The following is an 18,942-nucleotide window of genomic DNA, read 5'->3' on the forward strand; positions in this document are numbered from 1 at the left end:
AAATGCATATTGTACATAATAATGTTACTGATGTTTTTGAAACAGCCTTTGTCAGCTAATTTTGGCAATACGTGGTTTCAAATGCTGTTCAGTGCAATTGTGTGAGTTTTATGTTGGCCTACATAAATTAATTTTAACCCACTATGCATATTGTTACCATTTTGGCTGTAATTTGATCAAGTAATCATAAAACCTTGGTACCAACAAAAAAAAAATTTGGATGTGTCAAGAATATTCAATATATGGTGGGCCTTCTGTGTCTCATGGCAAACTGAACATGCAGTTATTGACGTTGAGCCATCTTAACTCTATAATCATAAAAGTATTCTAACACGGAGGGCTAGCATAGGATTATATATTATTCCTAGGATTGCAGAGGCTGATGGATCCTGTGTTTGGAGTGTATGTTTCTGTTTACTTATAAACAAATAGTTTGTACTGGCTGTGATAAAAGGGCTCAGGATTTTAACAAGTCCTGTTAAAATTAGCCTGTGTGTAGATTGTAAACAGTTCCTTTTACTGAGTGCTGGGGCTCAGACAGCAATAAAATACATGCAAGAATGGAAATAGTTTTCAGCTGGGACTCCAACAGCAGTAAAATACATGCAAGAATGGAAACAGTTTTCAGCTAGCAAGCAAATTCTAACATAACAGCAAGGCCAGTGCTAACGGAAGTTGTCTTTTTTTATTGTTATCTCCTTAATTAATCTCGCTTTCCTGTGTAAACTGCTCACTATTGTGTAAAGAGAGGGTGTGTGTTAACTTTGGTGACATTGTGTTACTCCCATTAAGTGGCATTGCACACAGGTTTCGTCAGCTTGAATGTACTTAGGATGTTTTTCCCCCCAAACAGCATGAGCTAAATGACATTTCACAACTAAAAACAAATCTCATTTCTACTTTAGATGGTGCAACAATAAATTTGCTGTCACAGTTAGTAAAAAGGTTATATAGAAAAAGGGGTGTGAGTTTTTAATATATTTCGTATGAAGCAGTGATAAGGTGGGGAGAGGGTTTTATGAAATGTTCTATAGGCAGTAACAGAAACAGATCTGAAAATGCTGAGTTGGAGTAATGAATGAATAATGTGTAAAGTTTATCAAAACTGAAAGAAGTCCTGATGTGAAATGAAGCCTCCTAAGAAAATTCTGTTCTGTCGCTGTTTTGCTCTGCTGTTGTCACATGTCACGCATGAATGAAAATGCTGCATTCTCTGGGGAGCGGTAAAGCTTCTGTGTGGGTTGTTTATTTCCTTAATCCCTCCTTCTTCGTGATTTTCAGTGTCAGATGTAAAATGGAAAGCCTGTAAATATAGTGATTATCATACTGATTATCACCTGCACCAGGGAACGCCCCGGCTGGCCGCTGTAACCCAAGCAGTCTCCACATGTTACATCCACTTAGACTTTAACCTGACTACTTTATTAGAGACGTGAAGCTCAGTATGAGGTGCCCTAGGGCTGCACAGATGGGTTCTGCTTGTTTCCTGTTCTCACTGTTATTGTGAATAGATACTAAAAGGTTCTCATCGCTTTTATCTGGTTAATTTACTTTGAACTGTCCCTAGCAATCAGAGCCTGCCTCACATTTCTCAGCGTTTCACAAGCACTAAACTCTACAGTCCAAATGTGTGTTTTGAGCTTCATTAATTTTTTTTTTAACTGGAAAGGCCTTAATTCTTAAAGGGATCTCGTTCTGAGAGAGGCTGGTTTTTAGGGGACTGTAGGCACAATCCTTACTGAAATAAGCTGCTCAGGAGTCATTCTGAGGTTCAGTTGATCGGAGAGAAGAAAATTAAGATTGCTGTTGTTCTTTGGCATGCTCAGGCACCCTTAGATTAGAGGTCAACTGCAGGAAAATCTATGATTTTATGCTGGCTGCCATTATTCATGTAGCTGGGCAGCAGACCAGGCTAAAAGATGACGCTCTTACAGGAGAATTGGAAGATGAGATATTTTTTAACAAATGTGCAATCATTTTTCCTTTCTTGTGGAAGGGCCGGGTCTTCCAACACACATGTGCTATGCATGGGTGCCCCAGTACAGAAAATTAAGATGAATCCTCTCAAAGTCTCCCACACAAGAAAGCACCACTTCACTGGAACAGTTTTTATTTCATGTACCGGTGTCCAATTTCCTGGCCAGACAATAGTTTAACACAGATGTTAATGTCCTGCTGTATTGGGATTTTAAAGAAATCTCTTAGGACAGATCAGTGTAACTTCCGATTTCAATTGCATGACCAAAAACCTGAGGTTAAAGAAATTATTTGGCTAAAGACATAATTTTTAGTCAATTTTCTTATTCTCTTCCCCCTTATCACTCCTTTATTTATCTTATTTTATTTTTTCTTCTGTGTCACGGTCCCATTTGAGGCTTTCTTGATTGTGTTGCAGTTCATTGTGAGTGCATCACTACAGAGTGGGAGCTTGCAAGGCTCCTTTTTTCATATGAGCATAGGCTTTGTTAATCACATGCTGGTTTAGGAAAACACTGCATGATATCTTTGAACCCTACACTCCTTCTTGACAGCCAGGCTAGCAAATGTCATTGACTGTGTGATGTACAAGAAGGGATTCAATTGTAAGTAAATTGTCAAAGTGGCTAACCTTGCCCGCACCCAATTGTCAGGACCATGATTCAGTTTTTCTGTCAACATCAGCTAAGGGTAACCCGGTCAGCCTTATGTTTCTGCAGTGAAGCAGCCTGAGGAGTTGTGCTTTTCAGCTTATCACATTTTATTAACCTCAACTTACTGTTGTTATAATCAATTGTACCCACTTCAAATTCTTCTATTGCCCCCAAATTGACGGATCATGTAGGTCCACAACTGTGTGTTTTCTGAAGCACTGAAACCACTCATAGGCACACTGCATTGGTTTGGTGCAGTAGTTATTTCTGTTTAGTTAGATCAACTCACCATTTTGGCTCAAGATTATCCCTCTATTAATATTACTTGGCAAAAGTAATCTGGAAGAATGCATGTCAAAACATAAAGACTTCAAGGGTTTTCTGCAATATTTCCAACGTTAAGATAGAAAGTAAGTAAGGGAAAAACATTGTCTTCCATTCCCTTGCTTTTATTTCAAAACAGATTTTTAGTTGTACCAATTTATATAAATAAGACATGAGAACATACTGATACCATGATGCTTCCTCTGTTCTTTCAGGAAAAGAACATAGTTAAATTGCTTAAAGCAGTGATTAAGACATCAGAATATTTTTAAATGTTCATCTGATTCTACCACAAGGGTCTGAACACATTTAGTGATCCTGATTTTTTAATGCACTGTAGATGACAAATGATTTTTTTTAAATGGCTTGATAGCATGTATCCCATGAAGTGCCATTCATAAATGGAGATATGCTACAATTTCAATTAAAAAATATGTCTGAGGGATGTTTCCCAGTTCAAGTCCTATCTGCAGAAGTAACTTTCCTCGCTTGGAAAAAACATATTGTACCTTCTTTATTTGAACTTGTGAAATGTGTTGACATTGTACTGTTGTTGGGCTTGAGGGAAGAGGGAGAAGCTTTTGGTGCTACTATCAGAATTGCACAACTGTATATGGCTATATTGAGATAATCGTGTAAAAGGAAAGCTGGCTGAATGAGTTTCAAAATGTGTTATTTCTTCATTATCTAGCACTTTATAATTAACTGTTCTTTTTTTATTATTTCAGGAAGCTGCCACTTTTGCTAGAGAGCAAGGCTTTGAGGTGAGTTAACCCACAATTGCACACTAAACAGATCCTAAAGGTTTTTTTCTTGCTGATAATGAAGTTCTTTTGGACAATGATTGATGTGCTATTATACTCTCCAAGCCTCGCAGCGGTTGCCATGGAAACTTGGCAGTCGTCATGGTTTCTTTGTTCTGCCAGCTCAGTGTTATGACGCACTCTGCTAGGTCTGCACCCAACATCGCCTACAGATGTTATTTATTGAATTTTGAAAAGCCTCTTGGGAAGCCGAGAGGTTGGGCACGGTTTCAAGCTGCCTCTGCAGATATGGGACCTGTCAGTTTGTTCAGTTAAAAAGCTACCTCATTAGCTGCATTACACTCCAGAAGGATTCACTGCTAAAGCAGTGGTGAAGCAACACTAAATAGTGAAATATAACACCGCTTAAATAACTTAAACCCTGCCATATGCGGATTATCATTATGCAAATGCATTTTAGAAAGGTTGTGTATAAAATTGTTAGGTACTGATTAATGTAAACCATGCTTTTTACAAACAGCTGCTTTTTAGAAAAGGTAGTGTGGAAATTGTTTCAAAACATATTCGAGTCAGTGTTTTCCATCTGAGCTCTAAAAATGTCTGATCCTCTACTTTCTTGAAGTAAATACTGTAGATTTTACAGTGATTTTCAGAGCTTTTGATTTCAGCTTCTCAAGATATTTATTTGACTGGTACCTCCCATTGGCTACATTCAGATAGCTTAATCTGGAGAACCATCAGCTATTGGTCTCTAACCAATTCAAACAGGCAGTTTTTAAATACTATAATTAATGTGACAAGGCTTGTGCTAATTTTGCAGATAGTAAGTGATCTTACTGAAATCTAAATTGCAGAACCGAACACACATAAATCCTTTTCCATGTTGCTTTTTCACTGGAATAAGACCCACCTTAATTGATTTGTTTGCGGTGTAAAAGAACAGAAAGGAGTTTGACTGCTCAACACCCATTTTGCATAAATAATAGAAGCCGCGCAATTCAAACCACATCACTTCCAGAGTGTGCCACTTCTGTGTGTGATTGGTTGCATAGAAAAAAAGAGGGAAAGACTGACAGCTTTTGTTCTACAATTTAGATTTCTTTAGAACCATACACCAGCAGGTACATCAATGCCATCGCTGTTTTAGCTATTAAAACTGTGGGCTGTCCCATTTCATTTTATGTTTCCCAAATTCACATGGCTGCTTTGTAGAAATCAAGACTTTTTATCACTGTCAGTTTTCATTTGTATAATCTGTATTGTTAGGCATAAAAATACACTTTGGGTTTATGCTAATGAATGAATTTCACAGATGCCTCCAAAATATGAAGCATAAGATATTATTGGTACCCTCTGGTAGCTAGACAATAAAAAGAAAGGAAGTAGTGTATTAAGTCTACCCATTCTATATTTTTATTGCCCCCTTGAGCTAAAGACTTTGAATGTGCCTGGTTTAAATTCAGCTCTAGTGACAAACTGCTTTTGCTGGTGTCTGCTAACTACCATCATATTAACCTTTCCATTAGTGCATGCTTAGAGATTTTAGCACAGTTCCTCCTGAACATCCTAAATCTGCCACATTTGATTACAGCATATCAGTAAAGTGCACAATGATTATGATCTTATCTCTTATTACTCCCTTGCTTGGCAACAATTCACATGTCAAGTTTGCTGACAGAGATGAGTAAAACTTGATAGTGTCCACAGTTTTGTTTTCCTTTTGTGCTGTGGAGGCAAAAAAAAAAAAATCACACTGATAATAAAGCACCTTATGAAAAACTTGAAGAGCTTCCATTAACCTTTCAATTAAAACCAAGAAAAATTCCCAGTAACTCTCAAAAGCTTGATTTTTATATCGAGAATAGAAAGCTGGTAAAGCACAGCAAATTAAAGGAAAGGACTTGATTGACCAGGGCAAAAATCAAGAGGATGTTTTTCATAGAATTGGTTAAAAGTTGCTGGTGGCTGCATTTGAATTGCCACCTGGAAAGACTTTTAATTTTTAATCAGAAATCTTTTAGCATAGAAAATCAGTTGGTGACCGGCTTCTTTTGTTTAGTTGTTTGTTTGTTTATGGTTTTTTGTTCTACCTCACCATAATACCAACATTTTTGTATACTAAGTTTATCTTCTACACATGAAATGAATTCAATCTATCTGAAACAGTTTTTGAAAAAAAAGAGAAGTTACAATTAAGAGAACTTCAGGAAAATAGACACCTTTTCTGAAGAAGTGAAATCTTGTTATGGGTGAGAGACAACACCATGACACAAATCTGTTTATTTCTTTGTAAGGGAAATTCCATTCAAAGGAATTTTAATCTTTATGCTGAACCATTCCCACAGTTAGTGTTCCATTGTACTTTGCTGAAATACAAAGTATTTTTGCAAAATCAGTCACGATATTTGAAGACCATTATTTCCTTCACTTTATGCCCTGACCAACACTTATCTGTAATAATCAAAAATAGGACATTACTTCTGATGTTGTCTCTTTCTGGGCATCCCTGTGGGGTTGGGTTTTTTTGGTGAATTTCATATTCTATGGCATTTTTAAAATAGATATATATATATATATATATACAGGAAAAACACAATGTCCGAATGGTTTCAAATTTTAAATGTCATATATATATATATATAGTGTATATCTATACATATTTTATATTTTGATGACATTTCTATTAATTTTCAAATAACAAAGGCTTATGAGGTTTTGCTTTTACAAAAAAGTGACTTCCTGTTCCTTCTGCATAGAAGTTAGGAAAACAAAATACTACTTTAAACATAAAATTTAGGGTTCAGTTCTGTCTGTCCACACAAGAAGCAAACTGAAATGAACGGGACAGTAAATATCTAAGGGATTAGTAGCAGCTGCCATGCAAAATAACTTTTCTTGTTAGAGGTCTCCTCTAAGTCCATATTCATCAGGGAACCATATTAGAGAGAGTTTTGTTACCCTGGACCAGCTTTAGGTCTTTAAGTTAATGAGGTGCACTGCACAAGTGCACTGTTTTGGAAGGATTTATGCCTGTTTAGGTCAGGGCTATGGCAGTCCCAGCTGTTGGGGGTCTGGTCAGAGGCAGGGCTCAGAAGACAAGGTTTGGTAGTGGTTCTGGCTGGATGCAGTTTGGCACATGCCCTTGTCTGATGCTGGGACACCTGGCATGCTTCCTTCACCTGCTCTATCCCACACTGCTGCTCTGAGTGCCACCTACAAGGTTCTTCAGGTGCAGCATCAACAGGCAAATCATGCTTCAGTGAGATTTGTATGTCAGCTTTGTTAAACCAGGTTCAAGTATGTAAGTGGGTATGTGGGAGTATCCAGTGAATTTGGGGAGTGTGTAGAGGCTTTAAACCACAAACCAGTGCAGTCTTATCGTTCAGCCGTGTCCAGAGGCCCAGGACGTGTAAGAAAGACTCAGTAAATGGGCAGGTAACAATCACTGCAAAACAAATATTATACATTTTGGCTATTTATTCTGAACAGAAGTCAGAGATGGCAGCATTTGATGATGTTTGCCTGACAACAAAATGAGAGGCATTAGTACCTCTGCAGTCTTCAGCTGTAAATAGTCACATATTGTAAAATGTCACAATTGTACCTTCAAAAAAAACACCTGTGCAAACGTTTAAGCCTCCTCAGCACTCACATTGAAGCTCTATTTTATTCTCTTCCTTTGAAAAAAATTAGTACAGGAACTAATTTTGGTGAAAAATGATCAAGTTACTTTTTCCAGAAGACACTATTCAGCTATTTCTAAAGTCTGCAAAATCAGAAGTGTCCAAACCTCTCTGTCTTGAAATTTCTGCTTTTTAAAAAGTTACCTTTTTGACCTAAATACTTTCCTTCTACTGTTACACACCTATTATATATTTAATTCTTCCTGAAAACATATATGCTTTTTACTTTTTTTCCCTGTCTACATTACTTCATCCTTACCATCACTCTTCACAATCTCTTTCCTCGGGGTCCTCTTTTCTTCATCTAAGTTAATCTTTATTCTTCCTTAAGCTGAAGAAATCATCTCTTGATCATGCCATTTTCTCCTATTATAACTTCATCATTTTCCTTTTAACATTCATCGTGCCCGTAAATACATTGTACAAATATTTTAAGCACTTTGATTTCTGTGCCTGCTTTACTCCACTGAAAATGTGCCTAATAAAGTCACTAGTAGCCACTTCCTACTTAGCAAAAACTAAACTCCTCTCCCCTGTTTCCTTTGATCTTCGTGATGCTTTATTGTGCTTAAGTTTGTGGATCTCTTAATTCCCAAGGCCTGAAGTAGCTCAGAATTGAGGTTAACCTTCCTGTGGCAAGGCTTAGGCAAGCCTGTGTATTACCAGGCTGGCGGCTGCATTCTCCATCCATCCCATATTCAACAGCTTGTGCCACCTGTTTATGAACAGCTGATACCTGCTGTTCACAAACCTCTTAAAAAAACCATTTCAAAACAGAAGAGCAACAATTTCAATTTTTTTCTCTGGCATCTTTAAGACACTCCTTGCCTTCTGAGAATTAGTGGTAAGATGGCCCCTGTTCCTGCCCTCAGTTCTTCTCTGGTAGCAGACATTGCCTTCTAAAAGCTTTATTAGCTGTCTAAGCAGGAGGAAGGAAGAAATAACACAAGTCAGAGTATCATATATGGAAATGAAAAGTAGGACAGAATTTTAAAAAGAGGAGAAGAGACCAGTAAATAAAAGGAAACTATTTTCATGTTTGCCACATGTATATAAATCACTGGGTTCACTGACTACCCAAAGTTAGGGAAGAAACTAGAGGGAGGCTGAAAGTGTTGCAGAAAATGTAGGTATTTTCACATAAAGGAGTGCTGGTAAATATATTAACCCAGGCATATTCTCTGTAATAGTAATTGTGTCAAGTGAGTTTGGATTCATAACAAACAGTACACAAAGCAATGCAGGAAGTATTATTATGTTTTCATGTATTCAAGGCTAGGCCATTGCTATGTTTCACTACAGTTCCTTGTACAAAGAAGAAACTGGGGAAAAAATACAGCTTTATTTAACACAGATGTTAACAAAGTGGTGCACAGTAAATAGCACAGTGATTAGTTACAGTCATACATACTCCTTTCCTAATGTTAGAAAAATAAAAGAAAAAGCTATATATATATCAATTATGGCAAGAAATAAATTATGCCAAAGTTAATTTGTAGAACTTATTGACTTGAGTTAGAAATCTGAGAACAAAAGTTTCCCATATAGCATTATAAAAGGGTTTAATGTTAATACAAATAACAGAAATACCTATTATAGATTAGCTTGGAAACCAAGTCAATTAGAAATTGAAACCTTTTTGTTTTGATCATAGGGCAATGGTGACAACAGAAATTATAATATTCTAATGACAAGTGGTGTTGTTAGAGTTTACTGCATTAATTTAAACATTCCAAACTTGATGTGTAAGACACTGGATGAATGAGAGGTTTGGTTCAGTCTGCCAGGTTCTCTGCTCCTACCTACATGCAGAATGAAGTACAATATCCTTTGAAAGCAGAGATTTCTGAAACTTTTGCAGGTGAGCCTTCCTTCAGAAAATTGGTTATGTTCTGTGCCCCACTGAATATTCCTTTTGCCCTTTGCTTCCCTGCATCTCAATTATGCAACCAGCTAGTGGGCTGGGCTGCACACCCTTTCAGGGGTACAGTGCACAGTTTGCTTGATGGGATCAGTTACTGTAGGGAAGTTAAAGTATTTGTAAGTGTGCTGAAGTCTGAGGTGTGACAATAGTATACAACCTGGCTAAATTGGATGAAAACCAGGCTCGGAGTTTATCCAAAGTACTCTCTTACCAATTTTATTTTTAATTTTATGATAGGTATGGTTAGAATCCAGTCAGCAGCAGAGAAACTCTCTAATTGCTCATTAAGAAATGTTCTGTAATTCCTTTGTTAGCTTTGCAGTGTTGCAGTGGTTGGAATAGCTGAACTATCTTTATCAAGATTAAAAACAATAGTCTCATAGTACTACATAAGCCCTTAGGAGAATGCCCTTTTTCCTTTTAAAAATCTTCCTCTACTGACAGTAAAGTCTATTTTATACCTAGCTGTAAGAAAATAAATCTTTGATCTGCTAATAAAGTTCCCACCACTCCAGTATGCTGTGACAAGAATTTTCTTTCCCTCTCTTAATAGACTGAAGACATTAAAGAGATAGCCCGGAAGACACAAGCCCTGCCGAAGGTGAACACTAAAAGGCAGCGAATTGTAGTCTTCACCCAAGGCAAAGATGACACTGTACTGGCTACGGGTATGTTTTTCAAATCTCCACTGCCACTCACAGTAAATGTTCCAGCTAATCAATTACAAGTTGAGGTCTTACAATTTTCAAATGGTAGTCAGAGCATTTGCCTTTTGATGTTACTCCTTGTTTCTCATCTTCTATGCTTTTAATTGTTTCAAGAGTCTGAATTTAAGAAGCTATTATTTCACAAGAATGCCTGAGAATTTAGTTCTGAACATTTTTATAACATAGATTTAAAATATTGATGCAGTTGGTTTTACTCAGATTTTTATGACTTGAGATTTTATCTGTGTAGCCATCTTTGCTGCAAACAAGAATACACTGTGCCTGCTGAGAACAGCTGTGCAACAGTGTAGTATATTTAAACATTTGCAAAGAGGAAGAAGTGAAATCCAGTACTAAGTGAATTTCCAGGCTTTTTTTGCTTTGAGCAGAAAGTCTCACTTTAGCTTTTCTCAGCCGTCTGCTCTTCAATTCTCAGAAGAGTACGTGGGAAAAAGGTGTTCTAGCAGGATTCAAGCAGTTTCTGCTGTCTAAATTGATGATGTACGACACACAGATTTAAGCATTATAAACATGACTGCCTACCTTTTGACAGTCTCTTTAATTCTGTCCACCTATGCTTCTAGACTAAATAAAGCTATTAAAAACATGTGCTGTGGTGAGCCATTTTAGTAGCTCATTCCTTCTCAAGGTGAGTTATTAGGCTGGGCTGAATTCCTCCTTTGGAAATCAAGTGAAGTAGAGGAAGCTTTGCACCTGGGGGACTGGTGCTTACTCATACAATATTTGCCTCAAACTCAGAATTGGCTTCAGACTGTGGCTTCAGGGCTAGGCACTAAGCAGGTATGTCACTGCTATAAAGATCATTCCTAGCAGCAGTTCGAATTATTTCTTCAAGAGTTTGCTCCTTCCCCTATTTTGTTAGCTACAAACTGTTTTAAAGGGAATAGATACCAGTCACTGAGAGTTGGATATGTGCAGTGCACTGATGATGATGGAAGTGTTCCTTCCAGAAAGTTACTGCCTGTTGTGAATGGCCCATGTGGAGGCACTCCACTTGAGTATTGTACACTTGACTGAAAAATAGCAGCATAAAAATGTTTTTATACATGAGCTAGTAATAATGTAGTAAACCTAAATCTTATGTGTAACCCTCCTGTGCTCTTATTTAATTTTCACTGAGTACTTTTTTTATTCTTCAAACTGGAGTTGTTAACAAATCCATTAATCCCTTCTTTGATATTTTTACAACCGGGAGCTTATTTGAGGACTGACACTTGCTAATCTTAGCTGTTTGTTCGCTATGAAATGAACTTAAATTAGAGAATGCACTTTATATGCATGATAAATGTGAGATGGATAGAGACTGTATGCAATGGTGTCAGCTACAAAAGCAAACATGATAAATGTTAAGGCAGTTTTGAGCCGTGGGATAAGCTATTCAGTGCACAAGCATAGCTGAATCTCTTTGCTATGTTGTTATTCATGGCAGCCAAATAAATGTCAATAATAAAAGAGAATTAAAGATTTTCATTTCCCAGAGGCAGTCCTCTAATACAGCTTGATCTTTCATTTCATTTGTAATTCGTTCTTGTGTCAGGATGCAATCATTCGCCAGGCTCTGTGTGTCATGTTAAGTCATTTAATAATGATTAAGAACATAAAAATGTTTGGCCTGTGGGGCAATTCTCGAAAGAGATACCAATTTGTTATTGTTTTCCCCCTTTTCCTTTGGTGTGGACCATCTTTTTCCCACCTCCTCACATTAAAATAATAATGAAAGAAGGAAAATGTATCCCTTAGTTTAGCATATGATGATGCCATAGAATGGCATAGAGTGCTGCTTACACACTTATTTCAGAGCTAACTAGGTCTACACTTATAACCTGCTGTGGAATGTATAAAAGTTTCTAAATGATCTTTAAAAGAATTACTACATTTAGGAGTTACCAGCATAAAATTATTATCTTTTTTCTGATGCATGGGAGTATGTTTTTTGAAAAAGCAAGCTGTGTGTACTTGTTTATCTTGCCTTTCTGAGGGAACAGTAAAGTCTCAAAGAGCTTGTGCCTAGATTAAAATAGTATTTGCAGAGTCAGCTATGGATTTGGGTATGCTTGTTCATACCTTCTGCTGTATATTTTGTCCAGGTTAACAATAATAAGAACAACATGTTTGTTATGTTGAACATATTTATGCAGAGACCTCGACAGATTGCAGAGAGACCTTGACAAATTAGAGAAATGGGCAATCACCAACTGTATGAAGTTTAATGAGGGCAAGTGCTGGATTCTGCACCCTGCACACAGGGATGGGGCAGCCCTGGCTGTCTGTACAGACTGGGGAAGGAGAGGCTGGAGAGGAGCCCTGTGAAAAGGGACCTGAAGGTCCTGGCCAGTGGCAAGGTGGATATGAGTCAGCAGTGCCCTGGCAACCAGGAGGGCCAACCATGTCTGGCTTGGATCAGGCTGAGCTCAGTGCAGAGTCACAGCCAGATGACCACCCCCATCCTCCTTCCCTTCCCCCTGCCCCATGCATGGCAAAATGAGACAGGCAGCCAGAGGCTGTGAGGACATCTGTAGCAGAGCTCTGTTTGCTCTGTCAAAGGCTCTGCTAAGAATGTTCCAAGCCAAGGCAGCCATGGGGCTGGATTGTAAGAGTAGGGTGCACCTCTTTGAAGAGTTATGTGTGGGTCAAATGAGGATCAGGTTATGGAAATCATGAGGGATATACTTGGATACAGTTCTGGCTGGAAGGAGAGGAAATAAGATGGATAAAAGGGGTTGTCACAGATTGCTGGGCCATTCATGAAGGGGCACAGAATGATACATGCTGAAAATTTGACCTGGGCTTTCTAGGGCACAGTAGAGGTGTGTGTGATATGAAGAAGTGCAGATTCAGCTGGTCACATGTGGAGAGGACTGTGGCAACAGTTCTTGATTTCTGGACATTCCAGAGAATGGAAGTATCAACAGGTATTTTAGGAGCAGAGCATGGGGCGGAAGGGCACAGCTTATTACCAAAAGAAAAGATTGACCAAACAGATTAGAAAATATAGTTCTTGCATATGAGAGAGAGAGCTTAGACTGAGACAGCTGAAAAAACACCTTCCTCCAAAAATCTGGCCTAGCCATAGTGCAGAGGTTTTGTCATCTTATGAATTGCTGCAATTTATACAACATTGTTTTAATGTCAACCAAAAATACTGGTGGCTTACCTCAAACAGACCACAAGCTGTAGGAAGTCAGGTATGGATTGACAGACAGCTTAGAGGTCCATGCAGCTGGAGCAGATCAATGAAACAGTAAGAATAAAAAACTACATCAGCAGTCTCAATCTAAGCCATTCCCATTTGTCAGTCCACTTTCTTTGGCTGTCAGAATTATTTGTGTTTTCAGAGGAAAAATTTCTCTGTCTTTATCCTGGAGTGCATTGGGTCTTTCTGCTGTCTGTTCATATCTGCTCCATCACAGTACTCCAGCCCCAAGGCCGCTTTTCTCTTCCCTTCCTTCCTGTTCTCTGTCATTGCAAGGAAGAGGAAAGCTCAAATTCAATTTGAGTGTGATCAGTGTGTTTTAGAGGGAAGGAAAGGAGTGTTTAGGATTGGCATACAGGAGCTGTGACAGATGAAGTGTTGACTTAATTAACTGTCACCTTCTAATAAGACTCCACAGAGCACAAAGAAATTATTGTGGTCTGAGGTTTTCCTCTCCACGTCATAGAATTGTAGAATGGTTTGGGTTGGAAGGAACCTTTAAAGGTCACCTAATCCTACCCCCCACAGTGGGAAAGGACATCTTCAACTGGAACACGAGCTGTTCAAAACCCTGTCCAGCCTGACCTTGAATGCTTCCAGGGCTGGGAATATCTGCAACACCTCTGGGCGGCCAGAGGTGCATTTTTTGGTGATGTTGAATTTTCTCTTTTTTTACTGAAAAACTTGGAGGTGCTGGACATTCTCAGTGACTTTAAGAATGAGCACAGACAAAAAGATTTGTCATTTTCTCTATCATTGATCCCCAGCATGACTGAATTTTGATAAAACTCTTTTGGAAAAACCAGCCTGTGAGAGACACATGTGACAAAAGCTTTCAGCACAGGGGATTATACTCAGGGAAAGGAAGAGTATTGGGTTAATTTCTTGTGCAGATGCTCCTCAGCTGTCCTGGGAATTACTTGGCTATGAAGACTCTGTTCCCACTACCACAGCCTTGTTCCATGATATCCCTGTTAGCAGGCCTGAGATTCCAGATTTGACTGAGTTTTGAGGTTTGACTAAGCCTATAGGATACATTTCATATTTCAAGACTTTCTTCTATAACCACAAGAAATATACATAAGCAGGGGAAGTTAATGAACATATGCAGTCTCCTGATTTCAGCAGCTGGAGCTTTTAAGAAATGCACCAAAAATCGCAAGCTCTGGTAGGAACATATATGTCCTATCTATATGTGTGCTCTAATGTTTGTCAGAGTTGCTCATAACAGTTTTAAACAAATTACTTTTTGTCAGATATATTTTATGGCTGGTCTTGGCTCAGAGGGAAATCTGAAGAAAGGCTGAGCAAAAACGGTTCAGCAATGGAAAATGCTTTTATATTGAAATATTTGCATAATTCAAGACCAGCTGAAGCTACAAACTTTAAACTTGGCTTGTTTTATAGCTTTAATAGAGGAAAGAAAAACAATCCAAATTTAAAGAAAATCACTTCAACATTTTTCAAGTTATGAATGATGAAATCTGGCATGTTCAGAGGTGAACATAGAATTTTCCATTCTTTTTTCCCCCTGATGTTTGCAGGACCACCTCTATTTAAGGGCATGTTTGTAATAACCTCATTTGCTAGACTGTGGCAGTGAAAATGGATTTTTCTAAGGATTCAAGCATTAAAGCCAAGTTGGGCTTACTAACCACTTAAATCTTCATTTTTTGGGACATATTACTTGAGATATTTCAGGAAATCTATTAGCAGTCTGGGCAAATGTGGTAAAAAGAGAGAAGTTCATCTTAAAACTTCATTAGTGCACCTACCACATGGTGCATGCAGAAACAGTTCTGTAGATTTTTGTGTTATCATTGTTGTTTGATCTAGTAAATTAAAGTCAGTGCAGTGTAGCCAAGTTAATATGCCACAATAAAATTGCAATGTTACCAAATTTTGGAGCCTGCCTACCAAGCTCTTGCTGTTGAAGAAATAGTAGGCATTTGCCTCTACGTGTTATCTGAAACAGGAGACTGAGCTGAATGGGTGTTGGTGTCACCCAGTACAGCTGTTCTTGTGGTAATATATACAGATATGCTCACAAATTAAAATTTGCTATGTTGGAATAGAACTAAAACCTGATCTTAATTAAAATAATGACAAATGAGAGTATGTTTTGTGAATTATGAAACTCCTTTTACTTTGTAAGTATATGTTAGATCTCAAGTATTTTAGGAGATTTTTAAAAACCCTTCCTTTAAGAAGGTTTATCACATTCTGGATACAGAATGAGAGATTTTAAGAGCCATTCTTAGATCACAATAGCATGATGGGGTATGCTTTTTGAGGGGAATACAGAGGGCTGATGTTCAAGCATGTAGTTCACTCTAAACAGAGGCCAGTAGGTTTTCTTTGTCAGGTTGTGCTGCAATCCCAGACCAACATGTTGCCCTGTAAGCCTACCTGTATAACAGAGAAGAATTTAATACTGTTGACACTGCTGACATTTTAGGGTGGGTCTGTTTGCAGCTCTTCTTCTCTAAGTTCCTGAGTATAATGTGTTCTTCTCTAAGAAGCAAGGAAAGATGGGATTTTTTTTCCTTGCTTACAGCTTTCCTGCTTGGCCTTCCAGACAGGAAAACCTTGACTTGCCCTTTTTTTATCAGCTGGGCTTCCTATGCATTTGTACACACCAGAGTAGTACCTTGGACCCAGGGAAACAGCAGCTGAGTTTTATTACCATGTGCTCTCTTTTTCACACAATTGCACACTTTCACTCTTCCCTATACATTTATATTCACAAATGGAACGGATAATTTCAAAAACAAAAGTGGGTTTAGAAAAAAAAGACATTTTAGTCCCCTAATGGCTTAACAAGTAAGCCAGAAAGTCCACAATAATCAGGTTTTTTGTGTCTTATGAAACAAAAAATCTAAATTAATAATTAGCATTTGTTGGTAGGGATTAATGAATAGCAAAGCTGGTAATACCTTTTTGTAACTGAGACCTTTCATGCATTTATGCTGTGTGGGAGTGGAAGAGCATTTTATTGGAGAGGTGAAACACATTATTAAAACCTAAATTCGTGGATATAGATATCTTGATTGAACTTAGAAGTGTACCAACTGTTGCACCTCAAAGAATGTGTATGCACATATGTAAATAGGCACATGCGTGTGTTTCAGTAATTTCATATTGATTTAAGAAAAGTATTCTTCTCTGGTCTATTGTGTCAATACACCAATTTAGCCCAGAAATTGAGAGTAAGATGGGAAATCCCTTATTCATGTATAATCACCAGGAGTAAGGAATATCAAACCTAGCTCCATTTTCAGGTGCTACAATGAGTTTACATTCTACAATTCTGAGGAAAAATTACCCCTTTAGGCTATGGAAAAATGCATGTTTGTTAAATGACAATAAATATGAGCCCCTACTCCATTCCTTAGAACTAGCCTGTATTTATTCTTCGAAGGAAGAATTTCTGTACTTGTTTCTCAGATACTGATACATAGATTTAGGAATTCAGTTTTTATACTGTAATTCTAAAAAGGATTCTTGGAGACATAACTATTAATAGCTAAATCCACTGCTTAGGTAGTAGAAATTATATGATATTGGAGTGGCAATACAGAATGAAAGAGTAGAAACAAGACTGAGGCAGATCAAAGATTTATCTCTAACGTGATGTTTGCAAGTGTACAGCAGTGGGAACTTGGGAAAGGAGATAAAACCAGAGCAAATCTGGAGTAATAGTTCCATGTTACACTCCAGCAAAATGTTGCTTGGGGATTTGTGAACCAGAGATGTTGTCTTTGTGCTGAATAGGCCAGAATAGGATTTTATTATACATGTCTTGTGATAAGGAGTGTCACAGAGACTGTGTTATGTAAAGAAATACCTCCCCTTATTTGTTTGGATTCAGACACAAGTGCTCCTGTCTGCCTTCAGCTGCTTGTACTGCTTGGTCAGTCCATAACCATTTCATGTACAAGGTCTTTTTGCTTTGGATTTAGAAGAACTCTTGCTTAGCTCCCCTGCACTAGTCTTTTTTCCAGACTCTTTTTGTATTCTGTTTACTTGTTCTGTGTTTGATCCATAATTCTGACACTCTGAGCCACCTTTCACTGCACCTTTTTGCAGGTCTGCATTGTCTTTGTGAGTGGAGGACCACAATGTTCAACTTGCAGGTTCCTGAGGAATTTACAAAGTGGCTTAATTTTGTTGTTTTCTTTGTTCTGTATTCCTCTCTTAGTAGTTCCTAACAGTTTATTTGCTTTTCTGGCTGCCACTTATGATTGATCTGACATTTTCATAGAATTATCTGTTATAACTTCAAATTTTCTTTATGGTATGGTAATTTGTGGTTTAGAGCCCATCATTGAGTGTTTAAAGCTAGATAATTTTTTACATGGGCACCTTTTTTGCATTGATTGACAAAGAATTCTATAGCCCTTTAATCTTGGACACTTTTACCATTCTTCGCACTCGGCTTTTGTTTTTACTATCCCAAATTAATTTAAATATCTCACAAGAAGACAGTGCCTGCTGCACTGCTCCCTCAGAAATGGTTTATCTAGGCAGGAGATGCTACCCTAGAGCAGGCACACACAGTTAGCATTGAAACTGGACTTAGGCAGGGGGATTTTGGTAAGGCAACCCCTTAAATCACTTCAGGCCTTTCTTGCTTGACTCTGCAGAGCAAAATTGAAGGAATTTACAGTAACATACTGATTTAGGGGCCATTAAATCCCAAATAACCATTCTCTTTCTGGAAAGAAAGTACCTCTAAACTGCAGTGGTTTGGGGGTGGGAGGGTATGAGGCATAAACATGGTGCCTTGTTTTGAATTTCCATCTAGCAACAAAGACTCAAGTTCCAAAGTTGGAATAGAAGTAACTTCAGCGTTGGCTGATAATGCTGTAGAATGATGTCTGCAAAGCAAAGAGCAAAGAATACAGGGACAGAGCCACAGAAGGAAAACAAACTCTATTAGGTCTTATGCTGAAAACCACCAATTTTATTATAGATCTCAACTGGAAAGGATGGTGAAACAGCAGAGTCAGTAATTGGGAAGCACTGGAAGCGGAACTGCTTTCCAAGTTTAAATTGTGCTTTTCACATATACATGTAATTGATGCAGCTTTGTCAAGGTTATCCCTGTTTTCTGAAAATAACACCTACCTACCCACCTACCTACCTACCTTCCCACCCCTGCCCACCTGTCTCCCTGTGCACCAAACAGGGAATTCTGGTGACTTCTGGTGTTTCAGCAACTGTCCCTACATCTACAGTGTTATGTCAGCCTAAATATATCTTTATGAGTTTTTGAAAAAACTGAAGAAAATCCAAATCTATAGTATTCAGTTTCATAGAAAATAATAATCCTAGACACTTTTAATTAAATTTATGCTTTAAGTTTAAAGTTCACCACTGTCCTTTTCTGTGCAGTCATTCGATGTTCCTGCAATATTCAGTGTTGGACACTTGCCATTTCTCCTTAAGAACATATGCTTTAATGAGTTGAAATCTGAAACCTGTGCTTTAAAGGTTTACAGTGCTTACGCTTCTCACCGCCCAACATTTTAGGGTTGAATCATACTAACAGGATGTCTGTTTTATGAAATTAATCCAATAGTATTTTTTTACGAATAATTTTTGAGAAATAGATTTTCTCAGTAGCCTAATTTGGTGTGATTATTTTTTTCATTGTAAGAAATTAAATGTATGGCTTTTTTTTCTGGGTTTGT

The 18,942-nt window shown here is 37.9% G+C and overlaps 1 protein-coding gene across 1 annotated transcript in view; it reads left to right on the top strand.

The window, feature by feature from the left end:
• ADK (adenosine kinase) overlaps positions 1-18,942 on the top strand; it is a 269,341-nt gene that overhangs the window by 219,042 nt on the left and 31,357 nt on the right. The window contains exons 9-10 of the mRNA XM_031061789.1: positions 3,683-3,718; positions 9,879-9,993. Coding sequence (XP_030917649.1) covers positions 3,683-3,718; positions 9,879-9,993 — 151 coding nt within the window. The remainder of the gene's footprint in view (positions 1-3,682; positions 3,719-9,878; positions 9,994-18,942) is intronic.

Source organism: Geospiza fortis, unplaced genomic scaffold (genome assembly GCF_000277835.1).
Source record: "Geospiza fortis unplaced genomic scaffold, GeoFor_1.0 scaffold130, whole genome shotgun sequence".
NCBI classification, from domain to species: Eukaryota; Metazoa; Chordata; class Aves; order Passeriformes; family Thraupidae; genus Geospiza; species Geospiza fortis.